At 48.4% G+C, this 21,590-nt stretch overlaps 1 protein-coding gene across 1 annotated transcript in view; it reads right to left on the bottom strand.

The window, feature by feature from the left end:
- LOC101716592 (leukocyte immunoglobulin-like receptor subfamily A member 6) overlaps positions 1 to 16,997 on the bottom strand; it is a 37,026-nt gene extending 20,029 nt beyond the window's left edge. The window contains 4 exon segments of the mRNA XM_087201002.1: positions 14,306 to 14,565; positions 14,708 to 14,972; positions 15,175 to 15,210; positions 15,818 to 16,997. Coding sequence (XP_087057128.1) covers positions 14,306 to 14,565; positions 14,708 to 14,846 — 399 coding nt within the window. The 5' untranslated portion in view covers positions 14,847 to 14,972; positions 15,175 to 15,210; positions 15,818 to 16,997.
- Positions 16,998 to 21,590: the final 4,593 nt, after the last annotated feature.

Here is a 21,590-nt window from a genome sequence, read left to right as displayed (position 1 = left end):
ATACAAGAAACACACTTAATTCAAAAAGAAACTCATACACTGAAAGTTAAAGGGTAGAAAACAATACTCCATGCAACATGAACCCGAAAAAAAGCAGGAGTAGCTATCCTCTTTGCAGACCAAGTGGATTTCAAACCCACAATGATTAAGAGAGACAAAGAAGGACACTATATCCTTGTAAAGGGAACAATCCAAGAGGAAAAGATGACAATCATAAATATCTATGCACCAAACACTAGTGCACCCAACTATATAAAACAAATACTAATGGACATGAAAAACCATATAAGCACCAATACAATAGTAGTGGGGGACCTCAAAACCCCATTGTCACAAATAGATAGATCAACTAGACAAAAAACAAGCAAGGAAATACTAGAACTCAATCAAACTCTTGAACATATGAACTTAACAGATGTTTACAGAGTGTTTCACCCCACAAAATCAGAATACACATTCTTTTCAATTGCACATGGGTCTTTCTCCAAAACAGATCACATACTTGCTCATAGAACATATTTAGGTAAGTGCAGAGGAATTGAAGTTATCCCCTGTATATTATCAGACCATAGTGTGATGAAATTAGAGATAAATAGCAGAAGAAACTGCAAAAACTTCATAAACACATGGAAATTAAAGAACACACTTCTGAATAACCAATGGGTCACAGAGGAAATTAAAGAAGAAATCAGACAGTTCCTTCAAATAAATGACAATGACAACACAACATATTGGAATCTATGGGACACAATGAAAGCTGTCTTAAAAGGGAAATTCATAGCAGTGAATACTCATATTAGGAAAACAGGGCAAGCCCAATTAAACAACCTGATGCTGAACCTCAAGCTTCTAGAAAGAGAAGAGCAGGACAGACCCAAAGCTCATACAAGGGAGGAAATTATAAAAATCAGGGCAGAAATCAATGCAATGGAGACTAAGAAAACAATACAAAAAAATCAATGAAGCCAAGAGTTGGTTCTTCAAAAGAATAAATAAAATTGACAAACCCTTAGCTAACCTCATCTGAAAAAGGAAAGAAAAGACCCAAATCCATGCAATTAGGAATGAAAAGGGTGAAATTACAACAGACCCAGCAGAAATCCAGAGGATCTTCAATACCTACTTCCAAAACCTATATGCCAAAAAGATGGAAAACACAGAAGAAATGGACAGATTCCTAGACATGTATGAATTACCAAAGTTGAATGAAGAAGACCTAAAAATTCTAAACAACCCAATATCAATCAATGAAATTCAAAACATAATTAAAAACTTACCAACCAAGAAAAGCCCGGGTCCTGATGGCTTCACCGCTGAATTCTACAAGACATTTAGAGAGGAACTATTGCCACTACTGTTTAAACTCTTCAACAAAATTGAAAGGGAAGCAATACTCCTGAAATCGTTCCTGGAAGCAAGCATCACCTTGATCTCCAAAGCAGAGAAAGATCCAACTGAAAAAGAGAATTATAGGCCAATCTCACTAATGAACATAGATGCAAAAATCCTTAATAAGATACTGGCAAATAGAATGCAGAAGATCATCAAGAAGATCATACACCCTCACCAAGTGGGATTCATCCCAGGGATGCAGGGATGGTTCAACATACACAAATCAATCAATGTAATACACTATATCAATAGAGCCACGAACAAAAACCATATGATCATCTCAATAGATGCAGAAAAAGCATTTGACAAAATCCAACACACATTTATGATAAAAACCCTACAAAAAAATTGGAATAGATGGTCTCTACCTCAATCTGATAAAAGCCATCTATGAAAAACCAACAGCCAATATCACACTAAATGGTCAAACACTGAAATCCTTCACACTAAAATCAGGAACAAGACAAGGACATCCACTATCACCACTCCTGTGCAATATAGTTTTGGAAACATTAGCCACAGCAATTAGACAAGAGAAAGAAATAAAAGGAATAAAGATAGGAAATAAAGAAGTCAAATTTTCATTATTTGCAGACGACATGACACTCTATATCAAAGACCCCAAGAACTCCATCAAAAGTCTTCTAGACTTAATAACCAAATTCAGTAAAGTAGCTGGATACAAGGTCAACACACAAAAATCAATAGCTTTCCTCTACATGAACAACCGACTCACTGAGAGAGAAATAGGGCAAACAATTCCTTTCACAATAGCGCCCAAAAAACTGAAATACCTAGGAATCAACCTAACAAAAGAAATCAAAGACCTCTTCTCTGAAAACTGTAGCACTTTGAAAAAAGAGATTGAAGGGGATATCAGAAAATGGAAAGACATCTCTTGCTCTTGGGTAGGAAAAATCAACATAGTGAAAATGGCCATACTTCCAAAACTGCTATATAGATTCAATGTAATCCCAATTGAAATCCCAGCAGCATACTTCATGAACCTTGAGAAAACAATCCAAAAATTCATTTGGAACAAGAAAAAACCCAGAATAGCAAAAGCAATTCTAGGTAACAGAGACATGGCAGGGGGTATTACAACCCCCAACTTGAAACTATACTACAAAGCTACTGTGATAAAAACAGCATGGTACTGGCAAAGAAACAGACCTGAGGTCCAGTTGAACAGATTAGAAGATGCAGAAACAACTCCAGACACACTCGGCCACCTCATCTTTGACAAAGGAGCCAAACACCCTCACTGGAGGAAAGATAGCCTCTTTAATAAATAGTGCTGGAGAAATTGGGTTTCAACTTGCCAAAGATTAAAACTAGAACTATATCTCGCACCATGCACTAAACTAAAATCAAAATGGATTAAAGATCTAAATATTAAAATAGAAACTCTGAACCGGCTGGAACAGAGGTTAGGTAGAACTCTTGAAGACACTGGGGTAAGAAAAGACTTTATGAACAAAACCTCAGTTGCCCATGAACTAGCACAAACAATCAACAAGTGGGATCTCTTCTTACTAAAAAGCTTCTGCACAGCAAGAGAAACCACCAGCAGTGTGAAAAGAAAACCCACAATGTGGGAAAAAATTTTCACCAGCAGTTCCTCAGTCAAAGGTCTACTATCTTGAATCTATAAAGAACTTAAAAAAATCAGACCTCCCAAATTTAAAGACTCAGTCCAAAAATGGGCATCTGAAATGAACTGACATTTCTCACCCAAAGAAGTAGACATGGCAAATAAACATATGAAAAAATGTTCAACATCACTGGTCATTCGAGAGATGCAAATGAAAACAATGGTGAGATTCCACCTCACTCCAGAAAGAATGGCTGTTATCATGAAATCAACCAATAACAAATGCTGGCAGGGCATGTGGAAAGAGGAACCCTGCTCTACTGCTGGTGGGAGTGTAGACTGATGCACCCACTGTGGAAATCAGTATGGAGATACCTCAAAGAACTAGGACTGGAAGTCCCATTTGACCCAGCTATTCCCCTGCTGGGTACCTTTCCCAGCGAATTAAAAGAATCATACCACAGCGATATATGTGCACCCATGTTCATAGCAGCACAATTTGTAATAGCTAAAACTTGGAAACAGCCCAAGTGCCCATCAACTGGAGAGTGGATCAGAAAGTGTGGGGTTTTTTTTTTTATAAAATGAAGTACTACTCAGCCATAAAAAAATGAGGAATTAGAGACATTTACTGCTAAATGATGCACATTGATACGATACTCTTAAGTGAAATAAATAGGACACACATGTGTAAATACCGAATAGTTTCTCTAGTGTGAGAAACAAAGTGTAAATAAGGACTAAAAGGTATAATAGATAATGTGAAATAGGAAGAAAAGGGGCAAAGGGGAAGGGGAAGTGGGAGGGGTAGGGGAGAGGAAAGAAGGGAATGGAATTAATGTGAGAAAATGAAGAATGGGAAAAAAAGTCTTTGTAAATAGGGAGGGATGGAAGGGTTGAAGGGAGGGCAGGGGAAGGGGGAAAAATAAGGACCAAGAGAGATTATGTAAAGGTGCAAATTTCCCATGATGAATATCATTAGATTGTACACCTAAAATGTACCAATAAAAGGATACACAAAAAAAAATAAAAAGGAAGAAAAGTTAATAATAGGAAAATCCAAGAAGTTAAGGAGAAAAAAAATCCTGTGTTATTGAATAAGTGGTTTCTTCCCACTATCTGCTGTCCTGGGATCAGGCTGACATGATTTTCTGTGCCTGGCTTTAGGCCCATGGTCCTGAGGGGCTCTCCTTGGCCAAGAGTGCCCTCTGTCTACTTCTCCAGACTGTGGTTTCCGCCCAAGCCCAGGCCCATCCTTAGCTGCTCCTGCTGGTAGAAAGGGAATTCGATCAGCCCTTGGCTCCCTGCCGGGTGTGGGGTGTGGGGTGTGGGCCACAAGGCGGGGCTCCAGCACGCTGCTGGACTGGGTGTTCACAGTCTGGGGTCTGCTGCCCCCTTCTATCCTGGGTGCTGTCTGTATCCTGTCTCCGATTGGCTGGTGCATCTTGGCCTCTCCGGTGCTGTGTCCTGCTCACCTGGTGCAGGTCAGCTGTCTCACATCAGACTTCTTTCTTCTTATTCATCACACCACCCTAACTTTCTGGGACACGAATCTGAAATCTGAGTCATTTCTGTCCCTAGTGCCCCGCTGTTCCTTGGGCACCATTCTTCCTCTCCACCCCTTGCTCCAAAAAAGGGGCTTGGCACATCAGCAGTTCTATGTGTTGTACCCCCCATTCAAGATGGGTGACCAGTTGTCCACTGCTTGGCTGCATCTGTTCTGACCATGAAGATGTGCTGCTTGGAATACTTCTCAGACATGCGTTATCACGTTTGTGTCCAGAAAAAGAGAAGAGAAGATTCTTAAAGTAGAGAAGAGCCCGCAGCAGAGGATGAAGGCAAAGCAAAGTGGTCACCAGGGCTTGAGATTGGCATGAGCTCACTGGGGCAGGTGGTTCTCTCCCCCCACCCCCTGCCATGAGAAAGAGGACAGGAACCCAGGGCCAACAGTGAGAGCCAGCACGAGGGCATGTATTGGAAAGGGGGCTCTCCAAATGGGAACGCCAAGGGATGACTGAATTTCAGTGAAGCAAGTAAATTGGTCTTGATGAAAGCAAAGAGCAGAGGGGACATGAAATCTTAAAACATAATTAATACTTAAAATTGCCATAATTATTTCCAATTATTTGTTCCTCAGTACGTGTGTACACAGTAATTCACCAACTCAAGGATGACTTCAAAAACCTCTACACAGTGCATGTCATCAGTAAATGAAGGTGCAGAAAACATGGTGTTTATGCACAATGCCACACAATTCTGCCATACAGGGCACACTTCAGTCGTGTGCAGGAAAAGCGTTGCACCTTGAGACGATAAGTTAAGTGAGATGAACTAGACACACAAGTGAAACATCACATGGTTCCTCTTACATGAACAACCCAAAGTACAAATAATTTAAAGTGCAAAATAAAAGAGAGATAGTAGACACAGAAGACAGGTGTTTTGCAAATGGGAAGGGGACAATAACGGAGGGAGGGGAGCAGTTGAAGCAGAGCAAGGACTGAGATGTGTTCTGTACATGCACCAACTTCCCTGATGTGTGGTCATCGCGTCCTGCACACATGTACTCATAGAAAATTTTACAAGAAAAAATATAGACATAAAAACGCTGAAATGCATCCTAAACAGCCACTGAGAAGTCACACGGAGAAATTCATTCTGTGCCTTGAATCTGCTTTGTACTCACCAAAGCTCCTGCCAAGGCTGGGCTTCCAGCACGGTGGGGCCAGGGCTGGAGACCCAGATGTGCAGGACTCCTGGGGGGTGCTGCTCAGGGAGTGAGTCCTGGCCCTAGATGAGCGGGTGCTCACCCAAGAGGCACTGTCCTGAAGCAGACCTGGCACCTCTGTTGCTCTCTGTCTGCCCACACCCACTCCTGCCTGCTCTCTGCCCTGCTGTGGTAAAACCCGGCTCTAGGACAGACGGTGGCTCTGTTCCACTGGTCCTTTCCACCAGAGGGAAAAAACCACAAGGACCACACACAACACCAGAAACTGCGAAGTGTTTGATGGGTTAAGGTAATGAAAGCACCAACCTAGAACCCGAGCCTCAGAAAAGAGTGCTGGAAAGTGTGAAAGAGAGTTTCTCTGACAAATGAAAGTTGAGGGTTCTGAGCAGTAGGCCTGCCAGAGAAATGTGAAGCTCTGTCCCTGAGAGACACAGAAAATGACAGGAGTCAGAAACTGGAAGCGACACATAGAAATCAAGTTCCAGATAGGTGCCGGGATGAATTCTGTTAAACACTCAGGAGGGAAACTACCCAGTTCTCCATTTCAGAGGACGGAGGCAGAGGAAATGCCTCCTGACTCATTCTACGAGGACAACATTGCCTAACAGTGTGCTGACCCCAGCGAAATCACAGGAAAAGGAATCATTGCCAACATCCTCATGAACACAAATGCAAAACATTCAATAAAGTACATTCTCATGCACATTACACCACCCAATCAGTGACAGATGTCTGTGACAGTGGTCCCCAAGACTGTCACCCTGTCACATCAGAGCCAGCACAGGTTGTGTAAGTTCCTTCTGTGTTTGCACAAGGACAAAGTTGTCAACAGGCATTTCTAGAGCACGTCCTGTCCTAAGTGACTCTGAGCATGCGCCAGTGATATGAGCACTTCTGAACTCCGCTTAAGCAGGATGATGTTGGCATCGTGAAGTTGGCCAGGAAAGGAATGTTACAGTACTCAGTGAACACCTCAGGTCAAGGCTGTTTTAAAAAGTGATTTTTAAGCCAGTTGTAGTGGCAAATGCCTGTAATTCCAGCCCTGTGGGAGCTGAGTCAATGATCCTAAATTCGAAACAAGGATCCCAAATTCAAAACAAGACTGAGCAACTCAGCAAGACCTTGTGAAAAATCAGTGCATTGAGCCCAAGTCATTAGATTTCAGGAGTGTGAGACCTAACTAACTCCATTTTAAAGTTTGACTCCATCTTGGAATAAGACAGTAAAGTGGCCTTGACATAAATTCCACTTCACTGAAGTCAACTATTCCCCTAGTCTCCTTTGTGCCCATAAAATAATGATAAAATGTCCTTGCTGTGGGACAACAGATAAAAAAAAAAAGACACAGCTCCTAACTCAATCCTCTGTCTGCCCAGAAAACAGACGCTCCCGGGCCCATTAGCTATAGAACATTCTGTCAATGTGCCGATTGTTCCTTTTTCCCATAAAATCTACATGTAGCCACCCCTCAACCCCCCCGATGTACACCCCATGCTTGCTAAATATCAACCAATCATGTAACTGCTAAATGGAAAATCCCCAAACCTTGCTGTAGCCACAATAAAAACCCTGCTGATTTGAAATTCAGGGCTCTCAATCCTAATCCGCTGTGTTGGTGACGGTTGAGTGCCCCTGCTTGAGCTTGAATAAACGACCCTCGTGTGTTTACATTGGAATCGACTCCTTGGTGGTCTTTGGGGACTTCGTGATCTGGGCACAACAAGGAGAAGCTGCACAAAGATCATCTGATGACAGCTAATGGGTTTCCAGGCCCAAAAGGGGGTTAGGACCTCTTTTGGTATGAGTTTTTTTCATTTTGGAATCATAGTTTTGCACACTTTTCTGTTATTTGAACCAATTCCAGGTTGTCAGCTGGAAGGATGGAGTCTCATTCATACATGTTGGGAAGTGTTGCAATTACAATTAAATGTCACATGAAAGTGGAACAGGGTATGAAGCATGCAGAAGTGAGACCGGAACTTTGCCTATGGGCTGCAGCCTCACAGATGGAGCCGGGAAGAGAGGAGGGGCCAGCAGCAGAGCCAGCAGCAAGACGGGCAGTGACACTGTGGCTCTGTGGGGAGGACCTCTGTCCATCACGCCTGCTGGTTCCCCACGCTCGCATCACATGTGCTTCCGGGACATTTTCTCAACAGAAGCCCCCAGGGCCTCCTGAGACTTCAGGTTATTCCCAAGGTTCTGGCACTCCGAGTAGTAACTGCTGTTTGTTGTCTTTACCTCCCGGCTGCATCTTGGGTTCTTCCCTGGCTGTGCCAAGCCTCAAATAGGAGAACCCCGAGGGCCACCAGGACCAGGCTGGCCACGCCCATCCGGATGAGATTCCCCACTGTGTGGTCCTGAGGGTGAGAGACTGGGGTGGGGATGCAGAGGGTACAGAGGTCAGGACAGATGAAAATGATTCCAGGATCCCTCGTTGTCCACCCAGGCCACCTGTCTCCCCCAACAGGCTGGGTTCTGTGTGTCCAGTGCCATAGCTGAGAATCCTCCTTCCCCTGAGTCTTGGGCTCTGAACTGTCCTGGGATGAGCTGATGGTCTTGGTCTCCACAGCTCCTGAGAACCAAGGGTAAGGAGCAGGACGTGGGAGGCATTGGAGACCGGAGCCTCTGCCCGAGCTCCACAGCCTGTGTCTCTTTCTCCTGAATAACTCTGTGTGGATCCTGAGTGAGCCCTTTCCATGCTGCAGCGAGTTCCCCTCAGGTCTCCTCAATGGAGTTGTCAGGCTCCCCATGCTCCGTGAGCACAGGTCTTGTGTCTGAGTCACTTTGGAGCAAAGTGTAGCTCCTGGGATGAGTGGGAACGATGGTTTCTGAGTTCGGAAATAATTGAGCCATTGAGTGCTGCCTGTCAGTCAGGGACACAGGAGACAAGAGCTACTCCCCTGGAGAGGTCTTTCCCTGAGTCACCAGCTGGGGACCCGAGGTCCAGCAGTGAAGGCTCCTGAACATCAGGAACATGGAGGGTGGAAGTCAGGGCCTGCCTCCCCTCACCACCCGGGGAGCCCCTGATCTTTATCATCCAATTACCCTTTTGATAACTAATTACCATGAAATAGGAGACACTACAGTGCAGTACACACTCCCACACACACACACATGTACACTTACACCTGCAAAAGCATATATGTTCTACATGTCAGTAATTCAGAGCTGTATAAGAAATGAATTTCTACCTCTTAGAGATATGAATCTATGTTGAATGACCAATAATAAACAGATAAAAGTGTTCCAGTTGAGCAATACTGGGAATTCAGATGAATGCTTTAGATATGAACATGTGTAGATGCAGACATATACAATTTATATAATTAACCCCCACCAGCACAGAGGAGGTGAGCCTCTCCCAGCACACAAGAGAAGGTTTCCTGGCCGCCATACCATCCCTGACAGCAGAGAGGAGGTGAGCCACGTGGGCGCCAGCAGCACCCCACCCCTCCCCATTGAAATGAAATCAGAAGACATGTAAACAAGTATCCAAACCAAACTTCCAGATCATCTAAAACAACCCCAAAGGGAAATGAGATGGAACACTGTGATACTCAACCACCTGGACTCCCTGAACTGGCAATGAAAGAGGATCTGGAAAAAATGAAATCAGAAATAATTTATCAGGTAACAGCAGAGATTGTGCCCATAGTGCAAGACATGATTAACAAATCTAGAGAGGACACAGATAAAAAAGTTGAGGAGCGGAGGAACATGATGGAATCCCAACATAGGAAACAAATGGAATCTATAAAACAGACACAAACAGATTTTCAGGAGATTAAAAACTCCATTGAAAGTCTATGCAACAGAATGTGAGGACAGAATTTCAGATGTAGAAGATAAGATTGCAATTAGTGACCAGGAAAAGAAAAATTTCTTTAAAATTGTAAGGGAACATGAGAAATCAATCCAGTAGCTGCTAGACAATGCAAAGAAGAATAACATAAGACTGATTGGAGTCAATGAAGAAAGAGGAGAGAGTGCAGATGACATAAGAAAACTGTTCACAGAAGTGATGGCAGAAAACTTCCCAAGCAGGGGAAAAGAACTTGACATACAGATAAGTGAGGCATATAGGACTCCAAATAGCTGAGATTAAAAAAAAATCTACACATAGGCATATAATAGTTAAGATTCCAGAAACCCAACAGAAGAACAAAGTTCTACAAGCAGTGAGAGAAAAGAAACAAATCACATGCAAAGGAAAGCCCATCAGAATCACAGCAGACTTCTCAATGCAAACCCTCAAGGCAAGAAGAGCTAGGAGTGATGGATTTCAAGCCCTAAAGGAAAACAGCCTCCAACCCAGATTGATGTACCCTGAAAAACTATCTTTCAAAATTGATGGAGAAATAAGATACTTTCATGACAAAGAGCACCTTAGGAACTTCATGAATACCAAACCAGCACTCCAAAAAAATTTGACAATATCCTAGGAAAAGACAATGAGGATCACAACCCCAGGAAGCCCAGCAGAATGAATCCGTCGGGTGTGACAAGAAATTAAATGCCAAGGGGGAGAATCCAACAAACATAAAAAGTCATGACAATGATAAGTCAATATGTATGAGTTATGACCATTAATGTTAATGGTGTCAAATCACCAATCAAAAGAAATAGACTGGCAGAATGGTCAAGAAGCAAGATCCAACAATATGCTGCATACAAGAAACACATTTAATTCAAAAAGAAACTCATACACTGAGAGTTAAAGGGTGGAAACAAAACTCCATGTGACAAGATCTCCCCCCCAAAAAAGCAGGATTAGCTCTCATCTTTGCAGATCAAGTGGATTTCAAATGAAAATCTGAAACACTCTGGTCCCAAGAATTTCAAATAAGGGATAGTCAACTTGTATGTACAAATCTATTGTGAGCATGTGTTTTCATTACTGTCAAGTAAAAACTTAAGAACAGGACTGTTGGTTCTTAACAGTAATACAAGAAATTTCTATATTGTTTTCCAAAATGGTTTTGTCATTTTACATTCACATTAACAGTACTAGAATGTCCTATCTGGTTTACACCTAAGCTGACATTTGTTCTTGTAAAACTTTTAACTTCATCTCCCTAATGAGTGTATAATTCAATCTTGTTATTGTACTGATTAGTATTTTTCTGATTCTAGTGTTGCACACCTTTCCTTGTGCTGTACTGGCTATTTATCATCTCGTTGTGTCTACTTTTTAATTGGGTTGTCTCTTAATGAGCTGTAAGAGTTCTTTATATATTCTGGTCATAGGTTATATGCATGCATTATATGGTCTTTTTAAGGACTACTCATTTTCTTAACGATATCATTTAAAGTTCTAAATTTTGATGGAATCTCATTTATCAATTTTTTTCTTTTATACATCATGTTTTTTGTATCCTAGGTAGTTCTTGCCTACTCTAAATTCATAAACATTTTCCCTTATAATTTCTTCTTAAAGTTTTATAGTTTTAGTCTTTTATATTTAGGTTCATAGACACTTTCACATTATTTTTATGTATGGAAATAAAGGGTTGAGGTTAATTTTTTGTATACGGATACCAGGTGTTCTAGTGCCATTTGCTGAAGACACTGTCTTTTCCTCGGCTCTTGAATTGAGTTTATATTCTATAAAATGTTAATATAAATAATCTTTCAAAACTCAGTGGACCATATATGTGTAGTTCTATTTCTCGATTCTCTGTTTTATTCAAATGATCTATATGTCTGTCCTTACACCAACAGTGCCTTGATTAATGTAGCTTTAGAGGAAGTCTTAAAATTAGGTACTAAACATCTTCCAACACTGTTTTTTTTTCTTTTTACTTTTCTAGATCCTTTGTATTTCTACATAACTTTCAAATTTCAATATCCAATTCTTCATTTATAGCAAGCATACATAGATCTGAATTTTTATGTATACCTTGTGTTTTCTAATCCTGCTAAATTCAAATACAAGTTCTAGGGGCTCCTAGAGATTTCTTAGTATTTTCTCTGTAGATGATCATTTCATCTACATAAAAAGATTTTACTTCTACCTTGCCAATCCTATCCTAATTGTGTCATTTTATTGCCAGGCTATTTTGGTTTGGGCCTATGCTTCAAAGTTTAATGGACAGATGAAGAGTAAGCATCTCTGCCCTTGTTCCCTGCCTTAGGGAGAAAGCATTGTATCTTCTCCATTCATATAAGGCATTTTTGCTGGAAGTATGGAGTACATGTCTTTGATTTGTTGAGAAGGTTCTGTTCTACTTCTAGTCTCCTGATAGCTTTTACCATGAACAGCTGTAGAATTTAGTCCAATATTTTTTCTCCAACTACTGCCAGGATCATATGGCCTTTTCCTTTCCTCTGTTAAAATGATGACTTCTGGGGGTGGATCTTCCAATGCTGAACCAACACTGCCATCCCTATAATAAAACCTCTTTCTACATACTGCCAGATCTGACTTCTAATAGTTTGTTTTGTTAAAAAAATTTCTATCTATGTTCATACTTTTTTCTTCTATTATCTTTATCCAGTTTTAGGATTAGCACAATGTTGATTTCCTAAAATGAGGGGAGAAGCGTTCCTTCTTTTTTCTGCTTTTAATGTTTGATATAATTTATCAGTTAAAATGCATACGAGCCTGTTGTCATATAAGTAGGTTTGCAAGCTAGGAGTATACTTTCTTTAATAGGTGTTACTCAAATTTTATATTTCCTCCAGAGTTAGTTTCATTAATTTGTCTTCCAAGATACTTCTTAGAAGTTGTCAAATTTATTTCAAAAAGGATTTTTGTAATATGTTTCTTGTATCCTTTTAAATTCTGTAAAATCTGTGGTAATGACTTCTAGATCTTGATATTGTAATTTTAAAAATGTATAACTGATATTGTGTAACAGGAAGTAAAGGTCTAAAGGAGCAGGGGAAGTGGGAAGGGTAGGGGAAGGGAAAGAAGGGAAAAAGGGCCGAGGATTTAGCTCAGTGGTTCCAGCTCCTGCCTCGCAAGCACAAGGTCTGGAGCTCTGTCCCTGATACCAAAAACAAAAACCAAGGAAAGAAAGGAAAAGAAAAAATATGAGAAAAGGAAAAAAATGGAAACAAAGTCTTTGCAAATAGGGAAGGGTGGAGGGGGTGAAAGGAGGGCAGGGATAGGGGAAAAAAATAAGAACCAAGTTACATCATGTACAGGTACAAGATCCCAATGACGAATGTAACTGTATTTTATACCTAAAATCTACCAATAAACTTAATGGGAAAAAAGAACAATTTATATAATCAATCACTGCGCATGTGCGTGATTGTATCATAGTAGATCTATGTGAAATACACATGTATATTTGAAGCAGAAACATTGATCTCTAATTTAGAAATAAGAACAATTCCAGAGCTGGGTGCAGTGGTGCTCGCCTACAACCCTAGCACTCAGGAGCCTGAGACAAGCGGGCTGGTCCTAGTGCGAGGCCAGCACTGCTCACTCAGGCCTGACGCTTCCGCGCCCTCCCCGCCTGCCCCTCCCCCGCCCCGCCTCTGTCCTCCCGGGCAGGCCGAGCTGTGGCCTCAGCAGACCTGTGTGCGGGGCTCGCCACAGAAACTGCGTGGCTTGTGTGAGAGAGAAGGATTCTAACCCCTCGCGCTTTCGTGCCCCTTCTTGTTTCTAGGACACTGTGGCTTCCTCTCACCACGCTGAGACCCCAGGTCTGCTGGGTAAACTCATACTCCTGCCCGGTCTCAGATTTTGGATCCATCCAGGTCACAGAGACTGGGAGAAGCCGGCTCAGGCAGGGCTACAGGCAGAGCACACCTCTGAGCACGGAGCTGCCACCCCAGGAGGTCTGATAGACACTGAAGGTCACATCACGTCCGTGCTTCCCCTGCTCAGACGGAGAGCCCAGGGCAGGGGAAGGGGATTTCTCAGAAGGTCACCCTCCCCCAGAGAGAGGCTGAGCCAACAGGAAACGTCCCAGGCCCCCACATCTCAGTTCGCAGTGCTCAGGGAGCGCTCTGCCTGGCACCACTGAGCTCTGGGCTCAGAACTCAGATGGAGAGCTGGACTGGCTGTGGGTCTTGTAGATGCCAGGAAAGTGTCCTTGGCCCTCTGAGACTGACACAACAGGGTCACCGTCCACCCTTGAAGACAGCAAGGGTCTTCGCTGCACCCAGAGGGAGGGAGCCACTGGCAGGGCCCCGGGGGAGGTGGGCCTGAGAGAGCCCAGCCTGGGGCTGCTGGCCAGGGCGCTGGGGGAGGTCAGGTTCCCCCTCCTTGGACAGAGCGAACCTGTCATAGGCGATGTCAGAGCGACACTGCAGGGTCAGGCTGTGTCCAGGGGCCAGGACAGGGCCCGGCTGGGTGAGGAGGGAGGGCTTCCTGGATAGCCCTGGGGGGAGGCGGAGCCGGGCTGAGGGCCTGCTTCCTGCCACAGCCCTGCCCCTCCTGTCCTGCCCTGGGGTCTCCCTGTATCACACGCAGGGTCTCCGACTCAGGAGCCCCAGGCTCTCCTCATCCTCTCTGGGGCTGTCCTAGGGAAAACGATCCCCACGACTTGTTTGGTGCCCAGAATTACATCAAACAGAGCTAGAGCTTCCTCACCTGAGACCAGGAGCTCCAGGGTGTCACTGGGCTCCGACCATACCTGGAGTTTGCTCCTGTCATAGCCGTAGCATCTGAACGTCCACCTGTGGCCAGCGGTCACAGGGCCCACAGGGAACAGGGCCTGGACCCGCCCTCCGGGGCCTCGCTGTGAGTCCAGGGTCCAGGAGAGCCCATCTTCTCCTTCCTGAGTCAGAAGGAACCTGTTAAACCTCTGCCGTGAGCCACACTGGAGGGTCACGGTCCCTCCTGAGGTCACCGCAGGGCTGGGCAGGGCTGAGAGGCTGGGTTTGCTGTGGGCTCCTAGGAGAGCAGGAGGCAGCGTGTTAAAGGGACTCACACCTCCCCCACTGTCCCCAGGGCTGGGCCGGGAGGGGGACACCCCTGAGAGCAGACCCCTTCCTGAGGGCAGAGCCTGGGGCCGGGACCCCGAGAGCCCTCTCACCTGTCCCCAGCAGCTCCAGGGGCTCACTGCGCTCTGACCAGACAGCAGGGCTGCGATAGTGACAGTGATATGGCCCTGCATGGTGCTCTGTCATGGATGGGACGGAGAAGTTGGCCTTGTCCCCAGACTTCGGTGACATCAGTCTGTCCCAGGGCTCCGGGCTTCCCTGTTTTTCCAGACGGTACTCCTGGGCCTCCAGGCTCCCCTCACACCAGAGGGTCACCGGCTTCCCCGTGGTATCACAGGTCCTGGCTCAGCCCAGAGCCTGGGGGTGGGGAGGGTCCCTGCAGGGAGTCACAGCTGGGGCCCAGGCCCTTCCTCCCCCCTCAGATCCCAGCTCTCAGCCCCGGGACCCTCCAGACCTCCCCAGCACCAGCCCACACCTGCTGTTCTCCCTCCCCACTGCCCAGGGGTGGCCCCTTGTCCCCAGGAGGAGGAGGGACCGGCACAGCTGGGGACACACTCACCTGCCTGCCCTCGGGGCCTGGGGCCCAGACTCAGCCCTGGAAGAGAGCTCCCTGTGAGAGGTTGGCCCTGGAGCCTGAGCAGGTCCTCTCCTCCCCGAGCCTCCTGAGCCCCTGCTCCCCCGATGGAGCGGGGCTGGCTGTGGGGTGGGGTCCTGGGGTCCCTCCCAGAGCAGGGCGTCCCCTCCCCTCTTCCGGTCTCACCCAGGCAGAGGAGCGCCCAGAGGCTGGGGGCCGTGGTTTCTTCTCCCACTCTCCCTGGCTTTGTGGAGGGGACCACAGTGTCCCGCAGGACAGAGAAGCAAAGGGCGCGGCCACTTCCCGTCCTGGGGTTGTTGCGGCAGCGCCCCCGCAGGAAGGGGACCTGCTGCCCCGGGGCCTGCTTCTCTCTGCCCCAGCTGAGCTTGGTGTGGGCACCAGGCTCTCTGCAGACTTCAGGCGGGATGAGGTCTTGCCTTAGCCTGGCCTCCCTCTCCCTGATCCATCCTCACCTCACCAAGTGCCAAGACCTGGGAGCAGATAGACCCAGAGCCTTCCTGCGCTGCCCCTCCCGGGTGGGGTGCTGAGGGCCGGTCCTTCCTGGCAGGGCCTCCCCACGGCCTCCCCCTCCCTCAGCCCGTCCACTGCCCAGCTCGGTGCTCCTCACCCTGGCCGTCGTCTCCCGCCCTGGAGACGCTGGGGAAGATGCAGGTTCCTGCTGCAGGTGACGCCGAGCAGAGAGGCGCTGAGCCCTGACTGTGCTGCTCAGTGGAGCCAGCTCTGTCTCCTGCAGGAGCTTTCGGGCCGGGCAGACAAGCCCCGTCTCTGCAGACCGCCTGTCTGCGCCATGCTGTCCTTCCTGCCACCGCCCACGCCAGCCTCCAGTGCTCCCGGAGCCCTCACCATGTGCAGTCTCGGTGCCAGGTGTGGCAGTCACCAGGGAAGCTGCAGCCTCCTCCCCTGGTCACGCGGTCAGAGGACAGGTGCTTCAGCATCAGCTTCCCAGGTGTAGGGAGGGGAAAAGGGGAAGACGGGATGCAATAACGTGGGAGGGCGAAGCACCGGTATGGGGGAGGGCAAATCTGCAGGACGGATTGGACACAGGCCGGGCACAGGGCAGGGGTGGGTGGGTCAGAGCTTCCTCAGGGAAGAGGAGCATGACCTGAGAGGCACCCAGGTGTGGCCCCCTCTCCCGGTCCCCCTACACTGAGACGTCCCTGGGCTTCATCTTTAAGGCAGCAGAAAATCTTTAAACATGGACACGTTACTGAGCTGAGAGGAGCAGCACCGGTGGGAGTGGAGGCAGCAGGGCTGCGTTCCTCGGAATCCCTGGGAAATCTCCAACAGGAGTCTGCACCCAGCGATGCGCCTGTCAGGAGGCTGAGGGGCGAGCGTGGATTCCCTGTGGGTCCTCACGCAGCCCTCACTCAGGAGTGTGTCCGCGGTTGCGGGGCTGCAGCCGGAAGACTTCGGCTGTCGGGGCTGAGCGAGGAGGCTGGAAAGTGCCCCCAGGCCCTATTGTCCCAGGAGCCACTGAAAAGGCCCAAATGGACAATGACTCAGAGTGTGTGTGTGTCTGTGTGTGTGTGTGTGTGTGTCTGTGTGTGTGTCTGTGTCCATCTGTCTGTCTGTAGCACGGTGGGAGCTGGGTGGATGTGCTCAGGGTGGAGCTTGTTACCTGGGCAGAGTTTCCCTCTGTTGATCCTGCACAGTGATGCTTCAGGCAGTTGCTGTTACTGGAGGAAGCCAGAGCCCTGTGACCCTTCTGGCTGGCGGAGGGTGGGGGCAGCAGCGTTCCGGGAGAAGGGGGATGAATGAGAGAGGGGGAAGCAGAGTGGGGTCTCAGGGCCCCTGGGAGGAGACAGCCTTCCCGGCCTGTGAAGGACCGGAGGGGACGACTCAGGACCCAGCTATCCCATTTCATCTGCACTCCGCTGCTCCCATGAGTCACTGCACTCTATGGTTGTGCTTCCTGTAGTAATGGACACCTGGCCACCCCGGGATCAGTTCTGTGTGGCATCTGCCTGTCTGTGCTACAAGACAGAGCCTTGCTGGTGAGATCCCCAGGAAGGAGCCTCAGAGTGTGGCGATCAGGCTCAGAGAGCCACTTCCTTATTCCACATTTCCCGCCTCCCAGCTGGCCAACTGTCATGGCTGGAGCAACCGCAGCCATCTTGCAGTCAGAGAAGCGCGGAACGTTGTGACCCAGGTCTAAGATTGTGGGACAGAAATAGGGAACCTGCACCTCTGCCGACCTCCCAGAGCTACCAGAGGATTTCTGGTGGGGAACTGGAAGTCCAGCAAGACACTGGCAGAAGAGGGAACATTAGAGTCAGGCTAACCAGAATCTGTGGCTGATCCAGTGTGGGTGGACAGCATGGAGGCAAGGATGGCCACCTGCTCTCTGGCCCAGGACCCATGACGTTCACTGAGCAGAGAAGGAGTGCGAGACAGAGGTCAGCACTGTGGAGGAGCCTGGCCCATCTCTGATGAGCTGAACTGGGGAGTCTGGACAGGGCCCATTGCAGGCTTACAGGGGTGAGGGGCAGAGGGGAGAGGATGGAAGGGCAGTGCTCCTGGGTGGCAAGGTGGGTTAGGGGCCCCAAGAGCCAATGGGATTCCTGTGGGGTGGAGGGGACTAGGATGCTGAGGATGGGGCTCACCTATCGGGGTCCCCAGCCTTGAGCCCAATCTCTTGCCTAGGGGCTACAAGGCAAGTTGAAAGAAAGACACTGAAACAAGACTTAAACAGAATACTGGGATCTGGGACTGTCCAAGCTGAGCTGGCAGCAAAGACACCAGGCACCTAAGCCCACAAGTATTTATCGATTACACAAGTATGGGAAGAAATGGGCAGGGTGTACGTGAGACATCTGGCAATGGTGTGTGAGGCATCTGGTGACAGCAGTATCACAGGCAAGGCTCATAAAGGGGGCAAGGGATTCCTGCAGAAGGAACAAAGAGAGACCAAGATCGGGTTGTAATTAACTAGTAATCCATCAAGTCAGTGGGGAGCCCGTAATTCAAGGAAAGAAATTTAGTTGGAGCCACATTGTCCTTGGGCATGATAATATCTCACTGAGGCCCTGCAGATTCATAGACCAGGACTTAGGTCTCTGCTACAGCCTTTGGTGAGGGGCTATGCTCGCCTATGAGCCATCCAACATGAATCACCTAGGCTTCAGTCAGACTCCTAATATAATAGAGCCAAATTATAGGGAAGCAAGAAGCCTGTGCCACCTATAGCCTGCCAGTAAACTAGGCAGTGGGGTCAGCTACACTCACCCTCCTGTGTGTGGATCATCTGGCCCAGCCAGAGGCCTAGAAGAGAAGCCCAGTGAGAAAGATGCCCACTGCCTGGCTCCTTAAACTGGGTGTGGTCCATGTGGTGCAGGAGGCTGTGGCTGCCTGTGATCTCCACCTTGATCTGTGCTCCTCTCTGTGAAGAGTTTCCTCCACCACAGCACAGTCCACACAAGGCCCAGGTGACTCCATCCAGTCCCTTGGACCTGCTCTGTTCCCAATTTCCAGGACACAGCAGAGGCCTCGGGTCCCACCAGGCTGGCTCAGACCCAGGTGACACAGGGGCAGGTGCTTGTAGGGTGACTCCTCCCCCAGGGCTCACAGTCCTGGACCAGACCCGGGACCTGGACCTCCCTGAGTCTCCAACCTCCGTCCCTCAGACTCACCAGGGCCAGGAGAGTGAGTGGCTGGGGTACGTGTTCCTGGGTCTCCAGCCTCTCTGTGCATGTCCTGTGGTGGGAGGACTGGCCCTGAGCCAGGGAGCATGCAGGGTGACCCACAGGGCCATGTCACAGGCAGGGAGGCCCCTTCCCCCACGTGAGACACAGGAAGCCCTAGGTGTCCAGGAGGCATTTGTTTCTCATGAGGTATTTAATAACTAGGCTGAGCCCATGTGTGAATGAAACTCTCGTAGTGCTCACTGGTAATTCATGGATGGGTACAGAGACACAGGGGTACTAGATGGGTGATAGATTTCCGAATGATTCATAGATATAAATGGTAGATGGATGGATGGAGGATGGAAGGAAGGAAGGAAGGAATGAAAAGTGAAAGGATAGATGGATGGATGGATGGATGTGTGGATGGATGGATGGATGTGTGGATGGATGGATGGATGGATGGATGTGTGGATGGATGGATGGTTGGATGGATGGTTGGATGGATGGATGGATGGTTGGATGGATGGTTGGATGGATGGATGGATGGTTGGATGGATGGATGGATGTGTGGATGGATGGATGCATGTGTGGATGGATGGATGGATGGATGTGTGGATGGATGGATGGATGGATGGATGGTTGGATGGTTGGATGGATGGTTGGATGGATGGTTGGATGGATGGATGGATGGATGGTTGGATGGATGGATGGATGTGTGGATGGATGGATGGATGTGTGGATGGATGGATGTGTGGATGGATGGATGGTTGGATGGATGGTTGGATGGATGGATGGGTGGATGGATGGGTGGATGGATGGATGGATGGTTGGATGGATGGTTGGATGGATGGATGGATGGTTGGATGGATGGATGGATGTGTGGATGGATGGATGCATGTGTGGATGGATGGATGGATGGATGTGTGGATGGATGGATGGATGGATGGTTGGATGGTTGGATGGATGGTTGGATGGATGGTTGGATGGATGGATGGATGGTTGGATGGATGATTGGATGGATGGATGGATGGTTGGATGGATGGATGGATGTGTGGATGGATGGATGGATGGATGGATGGATGGATGGTTGGATGGGTGGATGGATGGATGGATGGTTGGATGGATGGTTGGATGGATGGATGGATGGTTGGATGGATGGATGGATGTGTGGATGGATGGATGCATGTGTGGATGGATGGATGGATGGATGTGTGGATGGATGGATGGATGGATGGTTGGATGGTTGGATGGATGGTTGGATGGATGGTTGGATGGATGGATGGATGGTTGGATGGATGGATGGATGTGTGGATGGATGGATGGATGGATGGATGGATGGTTGGATGGATGGTTGGATGGATGGATGGATGTGGATGGATGGATGGATGGATGGTTGGATGGATGGATGGATGTGTGGATGGATGGATGGATGGATGGTTGGATGGTGTGTGGATGGAGGATTGCATGATGACACACAGGTGTAGGAAATCAGGCTGCCAAACATACAGGCTCGGGCTGTAATTCTAACCCGGTCCTGTTCTCAGCCCACACCATTCCACACAAACCTTAGCTTCTCCTCGTGCAAAGGGAGAACGCAACACTCCTGGAGAATTCGTATTAACATGGCCGACCATGTGGCACAAGCACGGGGAATGAGGCCTCTGGAGAGGACCCTCACCCGTTCCCAGCCTGCTCCCCAGGGCAGGTGCTCCCTGGATCAGCCCCGGGGCCCTCGCCCTGGCCTCTGCCTGACCTCTCCCTGGTCTCCCAGTCCTTCCCTCCTCTGTGCACGGATGTCTGCACCTCCCTCCAGGCACACAGGGAGGTGGGCTCTACATTTCCTTGTCCCACAGCCCCGAGGCCATGCCTGTTCAGCAGAGCCTAAGGTCCTCCCCTTTTCTTCCCATCCTGCCTTTCCAGGCAGCGGCAGCGCTGGTGGATCCTGACATCTCCAGCAGCCTCTGCTGTCCAGGTCACCTGCTTGCCCTGAGAGGAAGTGGAGAACCCGGCTCTTCCCAATGCCCCTATGGCCAGCAGGGACCACCCAGGTGGGGGACTGGCCCCATGAGGCACAGACAGACCAGGAGATCCTGACAGGAGGGAGGAAGGAGGCTTCTGGAATCGACTGCAGAGGGACTGTCCATGCACAGGCCGGCTCCCAGGCAGAGTTGTGTGGGGAGCTTCAGACTCCAGAATACCTGCGGGGAGAACGCCGGGGAAGGAGACAGAAACAATATTCAGTGGGCACTGGGGAACCAGGAGGAATTGTCTCTGGTGGACAGGCTTCCTACCATGGTGGCCAAGCTTTCATTAATCAGCACGAAGCACGGGGGAGGGGGTAGTGCACTATTCTAGGAACAGGGACTGCAGGAAGATTACAATGGGCAGATGGGGACCAAGGTAGCTTCTCAAAGGGAAAAGTTAAGGTCCTTCCTTCCCCAGCCCCCTGCCTGCATTTTTCATTGTCCCCAGTAGGAGCTATCCTGGCCCGGGAGTGCTGTGATCAGGGCTCTCCCGCACAGCTGCAAGTCTAGGTCGCGCCTACTTCTCTGCTCCTGAGAGGTTAACGCCGACCTTGGAACTTGGGGGTGCTGTCATCTGGCCCCCACCAATCCGTGCATATCGTGGCTGGTCCCCAAGAGGGGGTCCGAGGAGGAGAGCAGGGCCCCCAGGGTGGGCTGCGGAGTCCTGGGAGACCAGCTGGGCTTGGCCTCTGCAGGGCTCAGACCCGCCGTGTCCACGGACCGATCGAGCCCA

The sequence above is a fragment of the Heterocephalus glaber genome, unplaced genomic scaffold (assembly GCF_053883595.1).
Source record: "Heterocephalus glaber isolate CG9 unplaced genomic scaffold, H.glaber_assembly_v1.0 deba00001745, whole genome shotgun sequence".
Classification (NCBI taxonomy): domain Eukaryota; kingdom Metazoa; phylum Chordata; class Mammalia; order Rodentia; family Bathyergidae; genus Heterocephalus; species Heterocephalus glaber.
Note: the sequence above shows the minus strand (reverse complement) of the source record. Positions and strands in the feature narration are given on the sequence as shown.